At 45.2% G+C, this 24,730-nt stretch overlaps 1 protein-coding gene across 1 annotated transcript in view; it reads left to right on the forward strand.

Annotated features, from left to right (window-relative positions):
- Positions 1-24,224, forward strand: part of dgkg (diacylglycerol kinase, gamma) — a 66,737-nt gene extending 42,513 nt beyond the window's left edge. The window contains exons 20-24 of the mRNA XM_078286016.1: positions 4,173-4,263; positions 6,759-6,960; positions 16,817-16,937; positions 18,032-18,092; positions 19,008-24,224. Of these exons, the coding sequence (XP_078142142.1) occupies positions 4,173-4,263; positions 6,759-6,960; positions 16,817-16,937; positions 18,032-18,092; positions 19,008-19,106 (574 nt within the window). The 3' untranslated portion in view covers positions 19,107-24,224. The remainder of the gene's footprint in view (positions 1-4,172; positions 4,264-6,758; positions 6,961-16,816; positions 16,938-18,031; positions 18,093-19,007) is intronic.
- Positions 24,225-24,730: the final 506 nt, after the last annotated feature.

The raw sequence follows: 24,730 nt of genomic DNA on the forward strand, positions 1-24,730 counted from the left end.
ATGATCTCTTCCCAGCAATCACTTGTCAAATCAAACTGTGACGTCTTTTTCCTTGGATTTTCTGTTTCTTTGTTTCTTTGTCCATTCAGCCATGGTGGCTGTCACTGCTCATGCTAACTACCCAGTTCTTCTTCTGTTTATTCCAAAACAATGAAAACGGAAAATGCATCACTTTTTTCCCCACCAGACACCGGGTGTTTAGATCAGCAAATGTGAAAGCTTTCATGTACTGAATATAGGTTGAATCATTGTCGGCGATAGGGAGTAGCAAAACAGACATTTATTTATATGAAAGTGTCACAGATTGTTCCTTTAATTCCCCCTCCTTTACTATTTTCCCCTATCATTGGCAGGTTTTACAACTGTTTATAGAGATTATCACTGCAATTGCTTGACCTCCTCTACTTAGTGCGAAGACGTATGATGGCTATGGCTTTTTTTAGACACTAGGCTTTAGCTTATTGGACCAGCATAGTCTTAGTGTACTGTCCACCCCGCTGAAGGCTAGCCAATCAGTCAAAAAACTACTCAGCTAATCAGCCATGTTTGGATAACAACATATGTTTCAGTGAAACCTAAACCGTGTCTAATAGAAGTCGGGTTAAATGTCGACTATCACTGTATCAGTTTGATAGTGACTCAGTGGCAAAGCGAGCCAACGTCTTTCTGTTGATCAGTGCCTTTTTCAGAGTCAGGATCAGCTGGATAAAGGTAAAGGCCCTGACACACCAAACCGATGTCAAAGAACCAGCGGCGACGAAGGCCGACTGTTGCATCGCCTCACGTCGCCTGTGTCTGGTCCAAAAAGTTGCACTTGAACACACCGCAAAGTCTACAGCCGACGGCCAACTAGCACGTACGTTCTGCGCCTGCGTGAAGGGAAATAACCATATGTCTGATAAGAAGTTGCAAATGGCACTGGCGTTGTCAGCCCTTGGTCTTTGGTTGTGGAAGAAGAAAGGAAGAGGCGGAGGCGAAAAATAAATAATACCGCACTAAATGGGTGAAATCATGAATAACGTTACTCCAGCGACAGGCTCAAGGGGCTTTCCCGAACCTGTGTCGAGAGCTGGAGATAAATGAAACCTCCGATTTTAAAAATTTCGCTCGGCTCTTTCCTGTTCAGTTCCACATGTTGAAGGAATTTATCAGTCCAATCATCCAGAGGCAAAACACGAACTACCAATCAGAGTGATCTCTCTCACCGACGGCTCCGACGCCGATTCAACACGCTCAATCGGCCGAAAAGCCGCTGACAGGGTCCGACTAGTGCCGACGGTGCGGGACACACCGCAAAAACTAGGGACACCGACGCTTACCGACGGCCAGACATTGGCCGACGGCCGACTGTCGGTTTGGTGTGTCAGGGGCTTTAATGCTACTGATCGGCCAGAGTTGAGGTGAGCACCTACTGATCTGGTCATAGGTACAGATGGGGGTGAGAGATGAGGAGGAGGAGGAGGGAGAGAGGAAGAGGGGAGGGGTGGAGGAGAAGGGGGTTGGGGGGGGGGGGTCACAAGGTCACTGCTCACACAGGGGATTAACGGAGATGCTTATCTTTAGGGAGGGGTGGGAGGGGCGTGGGGGGCGAGGGGGTGGTGGGGTGGGGTGTATCAGCCAGAGAGGTTTGTAGCCCCCAGGCCCTGTTGAAGCGCCTGAACCGTGTTTTCATAATAACCTGTTTTGTAGGCTTTTCACCCCCCTCTGCCTTCCCCTGCTCACCATACTGCCACCCTCCAACCTCCCTTAGATGAAATGTGATTCCACCAACATTGCCTGTCTTTGTGTTCCCTTTCAAAAGTTACCTCTTGAAAAGAGATTTTTATCTTGCCAACTAACCGTATCGATACAATTTGAATAGAATTAATAAATACTTTGCTTTGGTGGGGGATCAGTTGTGGTAATACAAGTTTTTTGACTTCTTGAGCACTTCGTAAGCACAGTGTGAGCCAGTGTTTGCACCCGTTCCCCTCTCCTCACCAGCCAGAGCCCCGGGGCTCAGCAGGCACAGCCTTGCATGCTGAACTGGGGACTCTCAAAGCAGGAGAAGAAAAAAAAACGTTTTCCTCATCAGAATACAAAATGGTCCCTTCTTAGACCGCTGAAGCTCCTTTTTGTTCTGTAGATTTTCTGCAGCATTTCGCTTGTTTTGGTGCGAAAACACGGGAATAAGGAAGAAAGGCTTGTGGAAGGAGCCTGTCTCACCGTTGCACTCTGTCCACAGGAGAGGGAAAAAAAACATGAGTTAATTGCATTTTTTACAGGGCGTCTCAAGTGGAAGCAAGTTAATGAGGTTAGGCAGCTTGCCTCATTGAGAATCGCAACTGCGCCTAATTGTGATCTCAAATATGCTCATAATCCCTTAATTTGACAGAGCAGAGGTTTCTGGGGAGGTATTAAGGTGAAAGAGAGAGTGAGAGAACAAGAGTGGGAGTAAGAAAGAAGGTGAGGGAAAGGGACATAGAGAGAGAAGGAGAGTGGGGAGAAAAACAGGTGAAGAAACATGTAACTGTGTAAGATTAAACGGGTATAAATGATTTTAATGAAGCAATACATTTGTTTGAAGTGTTTGTAATGAGTTTCATCTCTAACTTGTAGAAGTTCATGTTTAGTTTGGTCTATCTCCTGAGTTAACTTACTGCGTGTTAGAGTGAATAGAACAACAGAAAATGATTGTGAACCCTTCAAACAAGATCTGTGGATTTCCTTGATTATTCTGCTGACATGTCCCATGTGCCCTGCTGTGTCTCAGCACCATGCCGGCACATAGGCCTTGTACTGGTGTGCCCACATGGTACAGAGCTGTTGTGTCAATAGCCATGTTGTCAGTATCAGCAGCATGTCCTCACGTACCATGCCCATGAACATACTGTCATATTATGAAATGCCTTTAATTTCTAGCAGGATGAGCACACATTTGCACTGATTTCAGGCTTAATTGACACTTTTACCACATAAAATCACAGTCATTTTGTAAATAGGTTTGATCTAATTTTGGGAAGAGCAGTAACTTTGAATCTTATGGTCAGGAGGTGTCATCTCTGGTGGAAAGAGATGTGTTGTCTTTGAATGACCTGCTGTGAATCCCCACTGCGTGCTTTTGGCAGTGGTGAACCGTAGTGTCAGCATCAAGACAATATGTGTCTGTGCTAGCCAAGGGAAGGGTGGAAAACACTAACTGAAGATTACAAGGTACAGAGATCAGCCAACAATGGAGGACTGCTGACTATTAATGGCTCAGCGTCCTCCCTCCTATGTCAGATTTTGTACTCAGATTCCTCATAGTGTATCCAGTTACCTCCGGGGAACTGAAACTCTCATCAGTTAGTCAGTGAGCCAGTGACAATTCTCTCCCCCCCCCCCACACACACACACACACATACACACACAGTGTCTGTCTAGAAACCCTGGGTACACGCCCCATCAATCTTTCATCAGTGAGGGGAGGTGATTGCACTTGAGGTTTACAGATTGATCAAGCAGAGATTTCACTTTGACTGTAAGCTGTGTTATTCAACCATTGTTCAATCACAAAAGTGCAGCAAATGAAAACAGGAAAACACAAAAGCCCAACCATCAGGTCACTTCTGACAAATCCGTCCGTGGGGCAGAAATGAACCTTCGCTCAGTCAGACCAGTGGGTTGATTTGAATGCTGTGAATCACAGAATAACATTAACCATGATCTTACAGTCTCCGCCAGCAATGTTCCCTCCCACCCTCCGTCCCCCCCAAAGGCAATGTTGACGTGCCAACTCCGGCATATGGGCACGGAGGCACAAATGTGTTTATTGTTATGATGGAAAAGCAGACAGCAGCAGAACGCCTATTTGGCGGGTAGTGGTGTCAACGTTTTGCGGTTCATTACCCAGCAAGCACTGCTGTCCCCCCCCGAGCGCCTCCTCTATAAGGCTTTGGGGTGCGTCAATAGAGCTTTGACCTCTTCGGTCACGCGGCCGCTAACTGTCCTGAGTCGTCAGCTTCAGAAAGTGAGATGACTTTAGGCGCTGGACAGCTTCAATATGTGCCCAGTCCACCGCAAACAAACCATGCCGTAGGCTCACAACACGGTGGACATGTGCAAGCTAAGTGCACAATTAGAACTGTGAATATAATCTAACGTGTTAAGGCCTCGTGTCATTGTCTTTCCTCTGTTTCCCTCTTGCTGTACAGAATGAAGAACAAGCTGTGGTACTTTGAGTTTGGCACCACTGAGACCATATCTGCCACCTGCAAGAAACTGAACGAATGCATAGAAGTGGAGGTGAGTCACTTTCCAGACGGTTTTATCGAAACTGTTGTCATTGAAATGGAATGGATAAGTGGTGACAAGAAGTGATTGGTTGGATAAGTGACAGAAATGAGTAAAAAATATCATCTGGGAATATATAGTAACGCACTGTACTTGATGAGTCAAATTGGAAAATATGAAAATGAAACAAGTCTTGTGTACACTACCTGTCAACAAGTTTGCTTCTCTTTCTCTACACTGACAAGCGCTGTCATTCTTTTAGCTTCCTCTCAAAGGCGTTAACGAAAATTTACAACAAAGTAGATCTCTCAAATGAATGAGGCGGGCTATTCTTAGCACTCAGTCAAATCAGTGCTCCATAAAGCCACTGATTGCCTCATTCTGTCAGCCAGTGCTGCTTACTCTGTCACCTTGGTGCTAAGAGCACAGCAAGGCTCAAGGAAAACACACCAGACACCTTTTCAGAAACCGCTGAAGCTAAATGCAAAGTGCATGAGTGCAAACAAGGCCATGCTGCTCAGAGCATGCTCAACTAAGCAAATGCATTTGAATTACATGTTTGGCCAGTTCAGACGGGGGCACACACACACACACACACACACACACACACACAGAAAGAGAGAGATGGTGTTTGCCCGCCCCTAGGCACAACAGCCTCAATACAGAAAGTAAGCTGTATAATTATATAAGTTGTTATTAGCAGTTTACTTTAGCTATACTGCACAGCGTATAGAAGGATGTTAGTGAGTCAGGAGCTGGACAGTTCTGCCAAGTGTGTACATTCTCTAAGTGGCTAGACACTCATTCCCAGACACTTATTAATGTTGGCCAGGAGCCAGTAACACATTTTAATAATTACACTTGAACTCAAATTTAACCCTGACCAGGACCTACCAGTACGACCAAGGATCTTGTAATCATTGCCAATTTTGAAAGCACATTGAGGTGTTACCTTCAACTCCCTGAGTGTGTCAAACACTTACGGGATGACTTCAATTTCATGCCCTGGAGTTGAAGTGCTGGTGCTTAAATGCTGAGTTGTCGGATACAGCACTCAATTTACAGACCTCAATGAGATATAATCATACTAAAGTCATAATTATGCAGTTTCAAATGCCCCGTGGAATATATTTATAATAAAAGACAAGTGATTTAATGACAGTTATGTGTGTTTTCTTTGTGTGTGCACGCATTTGTGTGTGTGTGTGTGTTTCTGTTCCTGTGCTTCTGTGTACTGTATGTATGTGTTTGTGTGTATATGTATATGTCTGGGCATAAGTATATATAATATTCTGTGTGTGTTCCCGAAAAGCTGCTCCTCTTGGTTCTTCATAGAAACACACACACATTACATCATAGTATTCCTGTGGCTTGCCTGCATGTTGAGAGTGTGTGGTAAATTCCAGCGTTTTTGTGGTTGCTTCCATCAAGGGTGGGCGCTGAGTCATATCAGTGTGTCGCTGACATTCTCTGTTGGTTGGTCTGAATGACTTTGTTGAATCCAGATGAGACTAGAGACACTAAACATCAGAATTGGGCTAAATGGAGTTATTTTTTTAATCTGTTTAGCTCATATGCAGCCATTGGGCCAACTTATTTTATCTGTTTCTACTTTACTGCTAGCAGTTCACACAACTGCAAACTTGGCTTGTGTCCATGTAATGCATCAAGACGAAATAACTCCTAGTCATAAACAATACATAGACTACAGAAACACTATGTGGGGAAGTGTGGAAAGGTCATTCACTCTGTGATACTGTAACCCATGCTCTCCAGCTCTAATATTCCAGGTATCCATTAGCTGAGACATCAGCATCAGCAGTTGGTTTACATCCTCTCACTGTTGGGTTATATAATACAGTTGTACTAGAGCAACCGTGGCTTATTCAATTCCACTGTATCATCTAACCCTATTACCATGAAACTCATTTCACACCATACTTCAGGTTTCTTTCACAGTATATGCTCCCGTTCAGTCCGGTGAACTCGTAAATGAAAAGCATAAATGAGGAAAATACAAACAGCTTACATTGATTTCACATGGTGAATCACATGAAACCGAGTGACCTAACACATGACGCCATTAGCATATGGTTGAATGAAAATATTACCATAGTGTCAGACATCCCGTGGCTTCAATGGGCGTACAGAGGCATAATTTATCTGTATGAAGCCTTGAAAGAGGCGTTCCTTTGTCACCTAGTGATGAACAGCAGTGGCAGGGCCGTGTCAAGTATTCTCCTTTAATGGGCTCTGCGCGAGTCATGAGATGTGTTTTAACAGCTCTTGTCAGGTTTTTCCTCACAATGAATCATTTCTCTGTCTCTTTCTCCCATCTCATATAGAATCAGGAATGACTCGTACATAAATAAATGCACAAAACAAGATTAACAAATGTAAATAAACATGGGTGATCACAAATGTGTAATGCCAACCATCGTCTGAATAAATGTGAAACAATTCCAATTATACTTTAAAGGGCTTAATGTTCATGTTTACATCCCCAGTGCGATGGGATCATCTTGGACCTCAGCAACACCTCCTTGGAGGGCATCGCCGTGCTCAACATTCCCAGCATGCATGGCGGCTCCAACCTGTGGGGCGAGACGAAGAAGAGGAGGAACTACAACCGCATGAGCAAGAAGGTTCCTGACAGGATGCCTGCTAGCACTGTCACCGACGCTAAAGAGCTCAAGTTTTGTGTGCAGGGTGAGTCAAAGGAGATGTATGAGTTCACACACACACACACACACACACACACACACACACACACACACACACACACACACACACACTCACAAACACGTCAGAGTGGTGTCAAGTGCTGCACTGGGACTAAATCTTGGCCTCCTTAATTTTCCTCCTATCATACTAAATGGATAATGATTTCCTTCGCTGCTGCCTGCACACAGTGGTCTGGATGCAGCTCGCTGGGGTGTCAAAAGATCTATTGTATGTTGCGGACACTTGTGCGGCCAAAAAAATGGCAGGCCACGCTAAGTTGTACGCCAAATATGAGGTCATTTATACAGCTAAACAGAAGACTTGTATCCCTTTTGCCTCGCTGGACCAGCATTGCCACACGGAACATATGAGAGAGCAGGAGAGTTTAAGTGTTTACTTCCAAGAGAAGCAGTGAAGGAAGACAAGGGACGGGATTTCTTATTAATCTCCCTAACTGTTTGCAGAACACTCCATGGTTAAGTGGTGCTGTCTCAGTGTCACAGTGTCACCAGGCAGTAGGGTTGTGCAGGATGCCAGTGTTCATCTGTCTCTTGTTTTGGTGCAGTCTCTGCATCCCCACTGGGCTCTGATGATGAGCATCCTCTGTCACAGAGGTCCTTGGGGACGAGCTGCGCGAGCAGAACCGGCGCTCAAGGACAGTGACAACAACCGAACATCTGTTTTAGATTGCCATGAATTAACCTCCAACTCTGCTGAGGAGAGGAGGGGAGAGGAGAGGATATTCAGGAAATTATTGGCAATGTACATTCAATTATTGATCATCCTTTACTTGAAGTGGTGCTCTTAAAGCATTATAATGCATCATAAGTGCATTATAAGCACCTTGTGAGTGCATTATAATTAATCACACTAGTTAATGAGGTGATGTTAACAGGAAAGTGACATCAAGAGGGTTAACAGACATAAACATGCTCAACCATGCCCATAATCTCCATATCAGCCTGGGTTGTGAACCAGTTTCTCTGGAAACGGCATTGAGAGAAACCTGAAATTTGTGGCCAGCTTCCTGAAATTAGAACCACAAAATTAGATGTCTGTTGTTTTGCGGTTGTGCCTTCCTTTAAAACGAATGTATTTTTCTAATAAGTTTGTCTGATTATATTCTAGAAACGTCTGTGCTTCTGATGACCTCACAATGCACTTCAAGTAAAATGTTACCAAATTATTCACCAACTTTACCTACCAATTTTATTCCACAGTTATTTTTTCAAACAAACATAGGGCTCAAGACTTGTCACAATAAGTAAGTGCCCACATGCCTACCCACATGCCTGTCACTCACGTCCCCCATAATTTCCCTCCATCAGAATTGACATTTTGATTCTTAATTCTGTTGTTCTTGGTCACTGTATGGGATAGACACCCACTGCTGAGCCGTGTAGTTAGGAATTATGATTGGCCTTGCAAAGTCTTCACAGAAAATGGCTTTTTTCTGCAAGAAACATTCTTAACAGGTGATGTCTTGGTGGCTCAGTCAGCGAAGGTGCATGTCCCCTTGATGTACTGGGTTAATATCCGGCCTGGGATCTTTTCCAGACATCATGCACCTCTTTCTCTCCCATCTTTCCTGTCACGCTCTATTGCAACTATCAAATACAGTAAAATGCCAAAACACAATTACAAAAATTCTTAATAATAATTCAACCAACACCACCAAGGTTTCAAAGGGAACCAAAAAGTGAAAAGAAATTACTTCAAAGACTTCCACCATACAAACTTTTTCAAAAGTTGCGCCCAACTATGGTGTCCACCAAGGGTGGAAATTCATCATTCGGTCCTTTCACCAAGGTATCCGTTATTCATACCACTTCTCTCACACTCTCATTCATCCTCCTCTTTCTTTTTCTCCATCCCTTTCAATCCACTCTGTCTCTACTTCTCTGCTGACTGAACGAAACCTTGTTTCCATGGAGATCCCAGGGCTAAACTGAACCAGAGAGTGGGGGAGAGAAAGAGAAAAAGACAGGAGAGAAGGAAGACAGAGGGGAGAGAGAAAGAGTGCGAGTGATAGAAACTATGAAAAAAGACAGAGGGGAGGCTGCTGTGTGACTCATATCAGTAATCTTTAAATGCCCTCCAGGCAGCTGTTTTTCTAGGTTGGGTTTGTGTGCTTTTGCATGTGCGTGCGTTTGCCTTTGTGCATAAATACATATTGTGTACACATGTGCTGTGTTCGTAAGCGAGGCGCTGCTGCCCTTGAACACACACACACACACACACACACACACACACACACACACACACACATAAACTGTACCTACACTGTAAATTCCAGTCGCATCACCATGTGGTCACCTTTGAAGCCTCTCACCTGAGCAGTTGACCCCCTAGTGCGGCCCAAAGCCACATCTCCTGCCCCATCCCGTCCTGGCACCGCTACCCACTCCCATAGCTCAGTCCAAAGGTTCTGGCTCTGCAGGACATTCAGTCCATATGCCCCAAGTATTTATAGCCAGAGAACGCAGAGGAGAGTTCTGCACGCTGCACTGTGCACACATGCAAGCACACGCATACACACACGCATGTTTGTATTACTGTACTTGTGAGGACCTTCATTTCATTCCCTAACCCCTCACCTTAACCTTAACCCTCGCCACTACATGCCTAACCTTAATGCTTAGTAATGTGAAATCTAACCTTAATCCTGAATCCTAAACTAACCTTAACCCTTAGCCTAATCTAAACCTAATCCTAATTCTAAAAGTAACCCCAAACCCAAGTCCTAACCCTGAAGTAGCCCCTTGAAGAAGTGAGGATCGGCAAAAATGTCCTCACTTCGAACTATTTTCCTCATCTTTGTTAGGACATTTGGTCTTCATGAGGCATAGAAATACAAAGACACACACACATACACTCACAATCGTATACATGCACACACAAATTTAGTTATGGAGCTCATGTGGAAGTGGTTCAGCTTCCACTCTGCAGCAATCAGTTCTCCCCAGCAGCCCCAATCCCTTTTCTGGCCTGTCTGTTGTCTTTCAGGCCTCAGAGGGATCAATATTGTCAAATGTCAAACACTGTTTGTTTGCTTCAGGCAAACTGATTAACAATGCTTTTAAGCTGTCAAGCCACGACTTACCTTTTAAGGATCTGCTAGGCTGGCTGTTTGCTGCAGAACACTCTGCTTTCGTGAGTGTTTTTGGTGTGTTTGCATTATGTTAATGTATGTGTGTGTGTGTGTGTGCGTGCGTGTGTACATACCTGCGTTCCTCCATGCATGTGTGTGTGCATTCGAGTGTGAGTGTGTATGTCTTCTGCTACCTTTGCCTATCAGTGTGCATTTTTAAGTAAATATGCAAAAACTTGTGTGTGTGTGTGTGTGTCTGCGCATGCACACTTGCGCATGTTAGAATGTGTGTGATGGAATCTTTGTGTTTCAGAGTTGTCCCACAGGATTTAACCTTCATTAAATTAGCTCCTCCTCCTAATGCTATTTGGAAACAGAACTCAGAGACGGGTGCTCTAGTTTCTCTGACAAACTGTGTGTGTGTGCATGCATGCATGTGTGTGTGTATTTGTGTGTTAGTGTGTGTGTCTGTATGCATATGGGTGCCTGCCTGTGTACATGTGTGTGTGCATGTGTGTTTGTGTGAGTGTGTGTGTGTATGCACGCAAAGGCCAGAATGTAATGCCCACACTACTTCTACATCTATGTGCCTGCGTATCTGCGTGCTTCAGTGTGAGTGTGTGTGTGTCTGTACGTGCTTGCAGGCCTGTTTGTGTGTATGCATGCCTGCATGCACAGCTTACGACTAATTGTCTATGACAGTTGTTTGCTCTGCCGCAATAAGATCATGCTTTTAAAGCCGTTTGCTGCAGATAATGCAATCAGCCAGGTTACCCAGAGTGAGTGAAAGGAGCCCTGGGCAGTTCTGACCTCAGTGATGAAACTTCAAGCCTCTGACTCACTCTGTTCCTGCCCTGCTTTCTCTACTACATGGGACAAAAACGACAGCCGAGACAGACACACAGAGAGGGAAGAAGTCTGCTAGCAAAGTCTCATTGGAATACAATCGCTTGCAGTGTCTAAATTTAGAAATGTATTCTTATAAACAACATTCCTCCAACGGGAAGGAGGAGAAAGTCCTGCTAAACTATTGTGAAAGTTTACAGAGCAAGCCGTAGGATTTCAAATGTGGCGAGGTGGGGAAAAGATGTAAAACTGTGTGTGTGTGTTTGTAAATGAACTGGAGCCTAAAGTCCATTCCTGTCATCTGGGCGAAGATGGATAACAGTGAGAGGGGCAGAGGAAAACACACTCGGGGCGAGAGGTGCTGACAGGAACAGGATATACGTGCGCAGGCCCCGGTGTCAGCCCATCCCAACCCTGCTCCTCCTCAACTTTTATCTCTGCTCCATCTCTCCCCTCCCCTGTTCATTTCCTCTTTGCTCCTGGATCAAATTCCTCAACTTCCTGCTGGGGATTCAGAGGGATGAGTGTAAATACGGTGGATGTGCCGCACTATCCCGAGTGGCGAGAGGTGCGAAGCTCTAGTGATTGAAAAGTGGGAATAAGTGAGAATCTACTGAGAATTGCAAGTATACAGTACGTTCATACCGGGTTATAGAGGTGAGCTATTTCAGGTCTGGCCCGAGCAGGTTCCCCCGTGTCTCTCAAATTCATGAGTCATTTGTTTTCCTTCTCTGCTTCTCGTCCCGAATTCTCTCCTCCCTCGCTTCTTACACCCCATCGCACCCCTAGGCTCTCTCCTTCCCTCGCCCCGTCTTCTCTCCCTCTCCTCCCCCACAACAGTCTAGCTGTGTCACACCATGATGGAGGAGAGGGCTATTTCGGGCTGTTTGCATCCAGAGAGCGCTTATTGTTTTCTTCTCACACAACAGAAAAAGCAGATTCTATAATTACTTTGATTTCGCCCCCCCGCCGGCCCGCGTGGCTAGTTACGACAGAAATAGCTCCTGTGTGAAGCTGCTTTCTCGCTCTCAGTGGATGGTGGGAGAGTGGATGACCTCCTAGTAATATATTTACTCAAAGTGAATGAATGATAGCTCTCTGATTCTGAAAGTGGCCAGTCGCTTTCAAACGGGATGAGAACAGAAAAGAAGAGTGTCTGTCAAAACTGAGAAGGACTAAAATGTGTTCTTTCCCATGGCCGTCCTTCTCCCATCCGGAAAATTCCCATGAAATTTGATTGCAGTTTGGAACCTACGTACCATCTGGGTGCTTACAGGCCATGCGATAGTTTAGGGTAGAGACACGGCGCTTGGTGTATTTTTGTACTGTGTCATAGTAACATAGTGTACTCTGTCAATAGGCCAAGCGAGTGGCGCTCGCCCCCGTACCTTTACCTCCGTTTGGTGCTGGTGAGGTGAGGTCCAGTTCCTCTTGACCATCTGCCATGACTCCGACCACCCCGAGACAATGACAGGCTGGTCTGGGAGGGAGGGCAAGTGGGCGGAGGAAGGAAACACAAATATGCTTGTTTATAATTATAGGCCAATAGCCCAAGCCGACGCACAGTGCAATTTCTAGCTATTTCTCAGGGGAATTTAAGATTGGGGTGGTATATATTTTTGTGTTTCTCTTTCTAGATTTATTTATATATATATATATATATATATATATATATATATATATATGTGTGTGTGTATATATATATATATATATATATATGTGTGTGTATATATATATATATATATTTTTTTTTTAAGGTATTTTTATCACCTCTGAATATTTTTTAGGTTGATATCAGAGAAAATACATGTTAATCAATTGAGAGATTTGCTGGAATGATGGATTTAAGATGGATTTTATGATCCTCAAGAGTCACCCTATAAAGTCCTATGTTTATCTTGGTAACATTAACATAATGAATACATTTTCATTTACTTGGAAAGCAACTCTTACCATAGTAAACAACTAATTATTAACTATGTTATTACTAACTATGTTAATAATCCTACTAACTCTGTTTTCCCCAGACACTCTCTACATGTGTGTGTGTCTGTGTGTGCATGCTTGCACTACATTGTGTGTATATTGTACACAGTACATGAGCTACTATGTAGTGCACTTAAGTGTGTCTGCCTGCTCAGCAGAGAAAAGAGTGTGCAGCACAGCAGTAACAATTCTAGCTGCACGCTGCTTGGCAAAGCAACGCCATCCCATCCCAGAATGCACTGTGGTCGGGTTATGTAAGAGGCTGTTCTATTCTATTCTTAGCGCTACCTCACTGAGACGTAACAGCGCTGGTTGCCTGAGAGTCAAAAGCACAGAGATCTGATGAGGCGGGAATCATCAGTGAGGTGAGAATCAGCATGGTGGGCTACTCTGCCATCAGGCTCTCTCACTGGGACACGGGCAGACCGGCGTGCCCATGTTTGGTATGAGGAGGAAGTAGAGGTGTATGAGTGGGCGTGCGAGGGAGGGGGATTTATAGATTCATTAATGCAACAGGAAAAGGCTGTCCGAACAATACTGTTACAAAATCCTAAAATAGGATGTGTCAACACTCACTGGAAAATTTTACATTTTGTAAGCAAAAGGAGAATGTGTTTCATTCTGCCGCTACAGGTTTTCATAGACTTAAAAGCTCCCCAGAGTTTTTAGCTGCAGGAAAACAACAGACCGCCTCCATCCTTACATCCAGCCTTCCTTTTAATTCCCATCTGTCACGTACATCCATTGTGTCACTAGTCCCCCTTCTTAATCCCTTAGTCTCCAAATGTCCAGTTTGTTCTTAATGGATGCCCAATCCTATTATTATTTCTTGGAAAGCTCTGCAGAGGCGGAGAGATGCGGATTGGGAATATGCGTCCGTGCGCCTGTGCAGTAGCATGCGGTCCACAGGCCCAAGGGAGGGATGGAGCAGAGATTGGAGTGACGGGGAACTCAAAGTCCCAGAACTGATCCGCCATGTCTAGGTTACTCTGGGGCAAAATCGTCCCTGTAGCTCTGGCAAAACAGACACAAACAAGAGAAATATTTACAGAGGAGAGAAATATCCTTCCCCACTGTGCGTGTGTCTGTCTGTGTAACGAGGATGACACCATCTCTCTGCATTTCCTCCCTTGCTGATGAGAGGGCATCCGGTTAATCAGAGTGAGATGGGGGTCGGGGTCAACATTGGTGGTGTTTGTCCCGCTGGGAAGGGTATTACAAGCCCAACAAATCACAAAACAAGCCAAATTCAGTTTGTACTTGCCACCTTGTCAAACTTGTATTTTGTTTAGCATTGTCACAAATGTGCACTTACATGTTGACATCATGAGCAATATGTAAATTATTTATGCAATAGTGCAGTAGTGGAGAAAACTGCAATGTAAAAACTACTGTACATTCCCTTTGCAAAGCTCCACGTAATGTTTTAAGCTAGCACTATACATTGTAGAGTAATAATGTTTAATTCAGTATGTCATAGTTTACTGGGATAGTCAGTGCATTTTATTGCTTACCCTCATGAGGACTTGTGCACTAATGCATGCGCCCCATGCATTTTATTCTTAAGTGGACGTTCAAACTTAAGTACACGACACTACATTTAGCGATTTAAAATGTTTCTTCCCCATTCTGCTCTGACATTTTCTGTTGAATTGTCATCTGAAATATTAAAGAGTGCCAGTGACTCACTAGCAAACTTATCCCCGTATAAACCTTGATCATCTTCAAAGCTAGGCACGAAATTGCAACAGTCTTTAAATGCCACACACACAGGCACACACTCACACACTCACACACACGCATGCTCGCACACAAACACACACAACATATCCAACTTATGTGATAACTGACTGGAATGTTGCTCAGCTGCTGTACATGCTTAGTGTGGCCATAGAGGAAACAGATATAGGAGAGAAAAGACCTTATTTCCTAAATTAATCTTGTATCCCAAAGGATGATAGGCAATTGAACTACTTGGTATGCTTTACTCTATTTGACAGGCTACAACGTCAATGAATGTGTTGCGAAACTCTTGTGCAAGAAAGTTTACAACAGGGAAAGGAACAACCACAGGATAAGATAAACCCAGAATTTAAATGATAATCTCATGTCACCGTCTCTTGCCTATAGTCCTCGCATGCGAGTGTGAGAAATCACCACGCAGACAGGAAAGCCTAGTCATGAGCCCTATGTTGCATCAGGCCCTTGCAAAAGACATCTCGTCCCCGGAGTAAAGCAAGAACACGCGACAGTTTCCTGTTTGTAGTTTGAAACAAAGCCAACGGGCTACGCGAGGTCAGGCAAAGTTGGGAAATTATTAACACTGTTTACACTGCAACAGACAGACAGGCCTGCAGCCTATAGCTCCAGTCAAAACAGGCAACGCTGCCAGTCCTAGCTTGTCTGGGCTAGGAAGAGCTATGGCAACGAGACCCTCGGGGAACGGCTCGACCGGTTCCCTGGATGCCTCTCACCCTGTCTTTGTTTCCTCCTGCACTGACGCAAACTCTGGTATGGGTAGCATCAGCCATTAGGTCTATTGGGTATTCATATTTCTTTTACCCATGTGGAACGTGCAGATTGAGAGAGATAGACAAGGTTAATTATAAGAAAACTGATTCACAATTTGGAGAGTGGCACCTCCAGTGTGCTATTAATTTAGGGACTGGAAGGATTCATTCATCAGCTTATCTGTCTGGATGGATGGAAACCTTGAGAGGAGCCATTCTCTCAGACTCTCTTTGGCAAGTCAGATGCAGCCACACAGCTCTGTGATTCTTCACCCAAGGCAGACAAACAGGCAGTCAGGGGAGAGCCAGGGCTTTTTGTGTGCATGAAATGGGGCTGGGATATGTTTAGGTGTTCAGCTGGCACCAGCCTGCCTGCCTGTCTGTGTTAATCAACTCTCAGAGCCCCGCACTAACCTGCATGATTAGCCCTGGAATATGGGTTACAGAGGCAGAGAATTAACCCCAGTCATTCCTGGTCTAATTTAGTGTGTGCAACTAGTCCAACATCGTCCAACGTGTAATCATAGGATCCAGTAATAAAAACCGCTGTTAAACTACACCGAAAGTGAGCCGCACATCTTTGTTGCCGTTACCATGTTTGGTCAGGATGAGATCTGTGCAGGACCACAGTGCGGTAGTTTGAAAGGGTTGACACCGAGACAGTAGTATGAGCTGGTGTGGGCTTGGCTACTGTTGTAGCAGCTCACAAATTATCGCACTGGCAGTGAAGAGGATGCATTTCTCAGAAGTCTCACTAAATAGCTCAATAATTCATGTTCACTGATCATTTGTAAAAGCTGTGAAGTTGTTATGGGGACATAAGCGCACATCTATCATTTCTTCAATAATATTAGGTCACTTATGAGCTGTGTCGAAACTGATATGTCAAGCGATACTGTCTATGACCTTTCAGATGATGTCTGGAAATATTGATGCGTTGAATTTAGCAAACAGAGAGAGAACAAAAAGGACAATTCATAAATTAGAAGGTAGCAAGGAAGCCTGATCTGTAGAAAGAGTTGACAGTCTCTTGCAATTACAGTGAGCGATCCTCTCCTCCGCTTTGTGTTGTTTATCGGGGAGAGACGGGGAATGGAGGAGAGAGCGCATGCATGTGTGTGTCGGCTCATGCAAGCATGCGTTTTCATATAAGTTAGAGTGCGTGCAGACGTATGGGCCAGTGAAACATGTATGAATAAGACATGCACAAAGGAATATGTTTGTGCCAGTTGTGCAGGTCATGGTTAAGAGAATAGATAAAGCACCACAGTCGGTCTAGTCTTCACCTCATCTAATGCGCTGCTCTGACCCATGTGCAACTCTGTTTTCCCTCTCTCTCTCTCCTTCTCTCTCTCTCTCTCTCTCTCTCTCTCTCTCTCTCTCTCTCTCTCTCTCTCTCTCCATCCAGACCTGAGTGACCAGCTGTTGGAGGTGGTTGGTCTGGAAGGGGCCATAGAGATGGGACAGATCTACACGGGACTGAAGAGCGCGGGCCGCAGACTGGCCCAGTGTGCCAGCGTCACCATCAGGTCAGAGAGCTCCCGACTCTCAGGCTGCTCCCTCCATCCCCTCCCGCTTCCATCCATCTCCTCTATCACATCTATCTTTTATCATCTGCTGCCCCCACCAGCCCTCCCTCTTTTCAACTTCTGATCTCTGTTCTCCATCCTTCGCTTCATCCGTCTCCTGTCACTCTCCTCCCTCCCTCTCTGTTCTCCTGCTCAGCCAACTGGGAAGTGTACTCGCTGCACCGTTCTCTACGTGTGTGATCAAAAATGTATTCCTTCTGAGTGTGTTGTGCCTTTGACGCCTAAAACCCCTGCAGTATCCAAGGGCTATCACGCCCGCACCTAATAAATGACATATTCCAACTGCAAACTAACTCAGCCGTTGGAGCCAGGCACCGACTGGCAATCACAGGATGACAAATGATTTGTCTGACAGGTCCAAGGGTGCTGTGTCCACTTTTTGGTTCCCGACACCATTTTTGTCCAAAGAAAGTGGTTTTAGTTCAGATGTTTTTGTTGCTCTTGCGAGGCTCGGCCCATTTAACATCCACAGTGAGCCAGTTACTGTACCGATTTAAAGAGGCGACATTTACAAGTTGTTCTCTCACCTGTTCAGCAAACTGCCCTTAATATTTTCCTAGAGCAGAATTAAAAGAGCATTCATCACAGTCATTCTCCCATACTGTGTTTCCCTTGCTGGAGAGACACGCATGAAAGGCTTAAACTAACTTTGTGTGTGTATGTGCGCGCCTGCACGCTTGTGTGTGTGTGTGTGTACAGTGGGTCTGTGAGTTTAAAGAGTGGGGGCCTGTCTGGGAATGGGTCTCATGGGAACAAAGGGTGCAGTGTTTGACCCTGTCCTGGGACAGTGTGAACAGGCCTCCCGTGCCTCGGAGGTGCGTGTGATCTGACCCCCGCTACCCCCTCCCCACCCCACCCCACCCTACCCTCTCTCTCTCTCTCTCTCTCTCTCTCTCTCTCTCTCTCTCTCTCTCTCTCTCTCTCTCTCTCTCTCTCTCTCTCTCTCTCTCTCTCTCCCTCCCTCCCTCTCACTCTCTCTCTCTCTCTCTCTCTGCCAACCCCACCCCATCCGTCCCTCTGCTTTCTCTTCACAGGACGTCCCGACTGCTGCCCATGCAGATCGATGGCGAGCCCTGGATGCAGCCCCCCTGCGCGGTGAGACTGAACATATTACCCTACAGTATTTAAAATCAGTCACTGATTCATCAACACAGGGTTTCTCAAACAGTTTCATGTGAAGGACCCCCAAAGTGACACACTTTGGGCCCCGCAGACCCCCAACTTATAAGATTTTGTCCATGGGACCCCCACATGGGAAGATTTTGTTGTTGATTTAGTATTGAGTTGTTTAATCAAGGACATAGGTTTAAACTATTCCTTTACCTTTTACTGGGGACCCCCTGGTGCCCCCTCAAGGACCCCCGAGCGTCCCCTGGACCAAACGTTGAGAACCACTCTCCTAAGAGACCGATAATGTCTGCTTGAGGAGAGTTGGCGCTGATTGTTGCAACTGGTTTTTTTATATTCTTTTCTCCTTTCCTGCCTCCGTTCCCTGTGCCTTTTTAATCTTCCACCTCCTCCTCACACCTCCAACCTTCCCTCCAACACTGTCATGCCACCTCATATCACAGACCGGCTATATCCTTTCCATAAAAAAGAGGAAATTAATGTCTTGAATCCATTCACATGCAGCGACAGAATATCTACGTATCTATCTATGTATCCATCTATCTATATATAACTATCTATCTCTTCATAGCATTTCAAATATTTTTCATCTCGTCATTTTAGACTTTTATGGGGGCGTTAGATGCGATGTTCTTTGGCGTACTGTGTGGGCTATTTTGCTTGCAAGGTCAGGATAGGCGATTCTGCAGCTATGTGAAAAGCCAGGAAATGATGGTGAGGAGAACTGTTGGCCTGGCAAATGTGTCAAGAAATTCAGCTGTAATATTGAGAACAGTTCGTTTTAGAATCCCAATGCCTTGAATCTTACAAATAAATATTTTTCAAGCCAGATGGACAAATCGTTCCTTCTTGTCTTACGTCCTTTCTGTCTGATTCTTACAGGTCAGGATCACACACAAGAACCAGGTCCCCATTTTACTGGGCCCGCCTCAGAAGACACCATTCTTTTTCTTCAAGAAACGCAACCGGAGCCGCGACTAGGAGACACACACATACACACACACACACACACACACACACACACATAACACACACACATACACACAAACACACACACACCTGTCACCCATCAGCAGCTCCACCAGATGACTGGTACACTGTTCCCAGGGTGGAGTTTGGAACTGGGTGCTCATTAACAGGATCACATCGAGAAGAGGAGCGTCGCTGAAGTCATTACGCCCACAGACAGTTCACTCCCAGTGGGACCAACAGTGATGGCACCCGAAATGAAACGACTCTCAGTATATTGACCAATTCCTGTGTAACCATCATCTTCTAGTTTCTCCACACCTCAGTCCCAGCCGTGGCTTCAGTCCCAGCCCCTTTGCAACAGCCAAACCTTGGTCCTCAGTCCAAGCCCCCCCGCCCCCCTCGTCCTTCAGCCGTATACCAGTACCACACTGCCTGCTAAACACATTGCCAGCTTTTTGGTCCCTGGGATACCCTCACAGTCCTTAAATGGAGTGAGCGTAAAGAAAGGGGATGGATAGCGAGATGGAAAATGGGTGGGGGGTTGTTTAAAGAGAAAACAAGTCAGGGAAAAGAAGTAGGTTACAAGATGAGACGGCAAAGGAGAGATCGAACGGACTGGAGGGAGAAAGAGGAGAAGGAGCGAGAGGTCGGAGTGCCTGGAAGTGAAAGCGGTGCGGTAGTAGCACTCGGCTGTTTACAAGGCCGTCGAGAAAGTGGAGTAAGATCCACCTCTTCGTGGAACCCGTATGAATAATGAAACAGTGATTGCTTGTAAGAGCGCTCACTCCTGGGCCTCCCCGCAGACCGGCAACATGGCACGGGCGAGGAGAGGAGCAGGAAAAGGCTCATCCATTATTGACCCGTTTCGTTTATGGGTTGATGGCAGCGGGGCGTAACACTGGCCTGGGACGGGGGGAAACATGCAGGGATTTTAGGCCCCTAGCATCACTAGCCTACAAACAAGGATCTTGTAAACCGTATTTACAGACTCTGTAGATGATCTGGCAGTAGACCTAAGGCAAAGGAAGTCTCTTTCCAGCCGCCCGTAGTTATCGCTATCTAAAATCAGCTGTAAACTGACCAGAGACTAGATTGAGAGTAGGGATTGGAGACGCTGTGTTTCTGGTGTGTCTTGCGTTCTGCGGGAACATATTGGATTTGAAAGGCAACCATCCGGATTGAATCAACAACAACTCCTGTCACCGAGCCGCCACGCACCAGACATCCAAACCCCCGGCAGAGGACACTTCCAGCGGGTCAAGGATTGAAATAAATCCCCTCCAGGGTATAACAGCGGGGGCCCCGGGGGTTTTATTTACCAGCACACCGACAGGGAAACTAAATTTACCGCTCTATTTCGGGGAGGATCTATCTATCCTCCTCTGAAACTCTATGCCTAATTACAGTGTCAAAACATCAACTCACAATGTCAAGTGTGCTGTCAGGGAGTGCAAAACCCAGGGCCTCGCCCCACTGCAGAGTGCCGGGCGTCTTCATTTCATTCATGTTTTCGCTTAACTTCACCAAATGTACTGTAGATGTGTCGATAATGGAACTAAGAGAAAATAAGAGGAATTGTGTTATCGCCAGACAAGGTGGAGGAGATATAAATAGCGGAAAATAATAAATATTAGAGAATCATACAATCATAGTTCAGTGTTCATAGAGAATGTACCCAACATGAACATATTACTGTCCCAACAATATGGCAAAATATACTATATGTGCAGACACGGTATATGTATATTTCTGGAAAGTAGGTGTAGTGCACATATACACGCGAATGTGTTTTTAATATTATATCATTGTTATTAATGTGGAATTCTTAGCTTAGACTAGTACGGATCAGTATTCTTCAGCGGGTCGCCATGCAGAGTGGCTCACGTTGGAGCTGGTACAATCGCTCTTTGAAGGCAGTTTTCCACATTGCCTGATTCACATGAGCTTAGATCTAAATCGGGTGCTGTATCAACTTCTGACCGTCTCTCCTCAACTTGGCTCTTTCCTTGCCTGTGGAGGGAATCCGAGCGTGAGCTAAATCTGGCCAAAACATCAAATGCCACAAAATCGTACAGAATCTTTGATCTTGATCGAAGCTGACATATGCACGCCGATGTCTTCTAATCAGACTGGAGAGATCAAAAATAATGTAAATGGGTCAGTGTTAAAGCAGCACAGGATCTATCTGATGTGAGTGAGATGCTTGGGAAAACTGTCTTGAGCCCTGCTGAAATCTGTCTGCAGCGCAGGGCGGAGCAAGATGGGTGAGAGGTTCTAGTGGTACAAACTGAGCTCCACCATAGGGTGAGGCTTTGATGCCTTTATACCCTGGTTCCCTTTAAAACACACTGAGTCGCCGCTCTCGCACCCAGGCCCCATGAAAAGACACGGGACGTCCAGCGCATACGCATATAGATATTTACCAGATACAATTCTGGGTTCCTGCAAACAGGATCAGTATCATTCCAGAGATTGGGATGAAGTTCTTCAGGTTAGCTATATGCCAGTTTCATCCATTTGAATGGTTTATATTTAAATATACACTGCTCTAAATTCATAACATAACAAGGTATATAGTACTCCAACATGGGAGGAATGTCACAAGATAGCCAATACATCATGATCTCATACATCCCCCTTTAATTTGTAGTTGTCCCAATGGAGCCTGGGCGGCAAGACAACTCAGTGGGAAAAGAGTGCATGTTTACAGTTACTTTACATTTATTGAATGAATGATTTTAGACAGTTATATTATCAAGTGTACATATTTGTTTATAATATTTTATCTGAAGTTAACTTACACCACCGCATGCCTGCTGAAACAAAAGGAGAGTGAAAACGACTGCAATTGAGGAAAGACCGCGCTCACTATTGCAACTCCTTTTCCCTCAAACTATCACCTGTGGATCAGATTATTCAAACTTATTCTTTGCTTAAAATTCCATTTATCTGATATATTTATTTGTTGTGATTTTCATTTTTGGTAGCATGTTTATGATGCTGTGCAAGGAGAGGCAGCAGAGGACCTGTCCTGGTACATAAAAAACAAAAAAAACCAGAAAGAAAGGTAGAAATTCCCAGATGAAGTGTCCACCGTCATAATATCTACTCGTGATTTACCATCGGATCAAGGGGCGCCAACATACACACCCACACAGAGCCTGTCAGACTCAATCCCCAATGTGTGTGTCACGACTCATGCCTAGTCCTGTCCTTCGGAGTGATCGATTGCCTTAACTAACAAATGGAAGCGCTCTCTGCTCACAGCTTTGAACCAGTAGATAGACACAGAGAACTAGAGTCAACCGTAAGAGACGAACCAAGAAGGCTTGAGGCCGTCGATACCTTGTAACCCAGTGTAGTCGTTTCTGTGGCAGGCTTTGTTCATGTATAATGTTATGTAAGTGAGTGAGCGGCAGAGGATGGCCCGCCTCTTGTTGCCGTGATGATAATGATGTGATGTGACAAGCTGAAACCACGCTGCCTCGGAGCTGACCTGTATTAGCAAGCAAGGGAGGTGATACCTGTGTCTATCTATATGTGCGGGTTGGATTTCCCAAAACATGTCATCTTTGATCTATATCTGCCATGTATTATCCTTCTGATAATTGACTGGGTTTACTGGGTTTAAAAGCATTCAGAGCAATTTTACTTCTCTGGCTTAAATCAAATTAATGGAAAAATCCACCCTCGGATACTCTTACACTGTTATATGTCGTCAACCAATGCATTCCAGGAGTTATTTTGTGATGAAGCGTTGTAATTTTTTTTGGTGTGCCCACTTTCCCTCAATCTGCCTTGTCTACTTCACCTTCAGTTAGTGATTCCCTACATATCCCAGAATGCCTTGTGACAACCCCCAGAGAACGGCCGTGAACTTGTTGCATTCAGCTGTGGGTTATACATGCAGGTGGAGAGAGTGATGGCTATAGTGTCTTGTTTCCAGTCGAGATAAGCGACAGTCCACGCCCCTTACTCAAAACGCAACATGTCTTGTGGCTGCATTGCATTCTGGTCTATTGGTTCTGAGGGACTGACAGCAAAATCTGACATTTACTCTTCATCTTGTAGATAGCTGAACAAATTCTGCAATTAAACCCCATTGTAGCTGAGCTGGAAATATCTCAACGTGACGTCAGGTCGTCTACGCTTGTACAGGAATAAGAAAAACTCACCACCAAACAACAAAATGGACCCAGGAATGCGAGGTGCATCACCAATAGCTGTTTTATGTAACAGTGTTGAAGTGTTTTAAGGTGGGTTTTTCCTTTAATTGTTACATATTACTGTGCAATTTTTAGTATTCAAGGTCCCGTTTCATTTGACCACACCGCTCCACTTCAGCTCCTTCCTCAGTAATTATCTACACCCACATTAATCAGCATAATCACATAAAGAGATGGTCATCAGTTTCCATCTGCTCGCCCCCACGTGTAATTACCCCTCCCCCCACCCAAATGCCCTGACCTTCGTGGGGTGGAGGGGAGGGGGGGGGGCTTTGCTCGTCCCCTCTAAAGAGGCAGAGGTGGTTTATCGTCGCCTACTGTCCTGACAGTGTGATCCTATTCTTATCCTGGGACAGATTAGCAGTATTGAGTGACAGATGCAGCAGAGCCCCGAACGCGTCGTCGTTCTACGTGTACGTTATCAAATCATAGACACAGAACTCACTGAGTGGACGTTCCTGCCCGAGTCACCGGGGGGCAGGGAGTCCCCAAAATCAGATGCATATCACAGCAGTGTGTAAGCGTAGACTTTGAAGAGGTTCACTAACCGAGGTATGGCTTCAGGAGTGGGAAACAGATAATCATTGTATGTAACCATGAGCACAGCTAATCAAATTATCTGCGGGGATGTGTCTTATCTATCAGTTCTACTTCTGTGGTATGATGCCCCTATTCCCCCCTCAGGGTCAGTATGGTATGGGACTTTCAGCCCACAGAGGGTCAAGGGCAGACGGAGTCGCCCGCGTCTGGGATGTGATTGGATGAAAGAGGTGAAGAATCAATATCTCCAGCCTCTGCAGTCTGCCCCGGTTCTGTCTGTATGTCATCCTCGCTGTTTGTTAGCTGTTGGCATTTTGATGGACAAAAAGATTTATCAAATAAACAAAAGAGGTTGAATATGCATTTTGTCCCTTTTTCTTTAATCACGCAAACTAATGGCCACAGATTCTGGCCACGCTGGCACTCTTGGCTTTGTACTTAAACTGATTGGATTTGAATTGGATGCAACAGTTCAGGGCTTTTATGTTGATGATAAACAGTGCACCATTAAACTATACACTCCTGTTCTTTTAAAACGGTATCCTCACTCCTGACATGGTCAGAGCATGTTACATGGAGCGAGCCTTGACATAATATTCAGTCTGTTAGCAGGGCCTGATAAAGCCATAGAAACCTGTTTTTTAATCTTTATTAGATCAATTGAACGTAAACACACATATCAACACTGATGATGTTAAAGTCATCAGTGTCAGACAAGAGGGAGGAAATTTGTGAGGAGATTGATTTAGTGAACAAACGAGGAGACAATGGCAGTGAGAAGAGAGCCACATTTCCCTGCACCCATAGTTCACTACTCACCTCACCCAGCCCTGAGGGACTTGGCTCCGATGTACACACACACACACA

This window comes from Centroberyx gerrardi, chromosome 10, assembly GCF_048128805.1.
Source record: "Centroberyx gerrardi isolate f3 chromosome 10, fCenGer3.hap1.cur.20231027, whole genome shotgun sequence".
Taxonomy (NCBI): Eukaryota; Metazoa; Chordata; class Actinopteri; order Beryciformes; family Berycidae; genus Centroberyx; species Centroberyx gerrardi.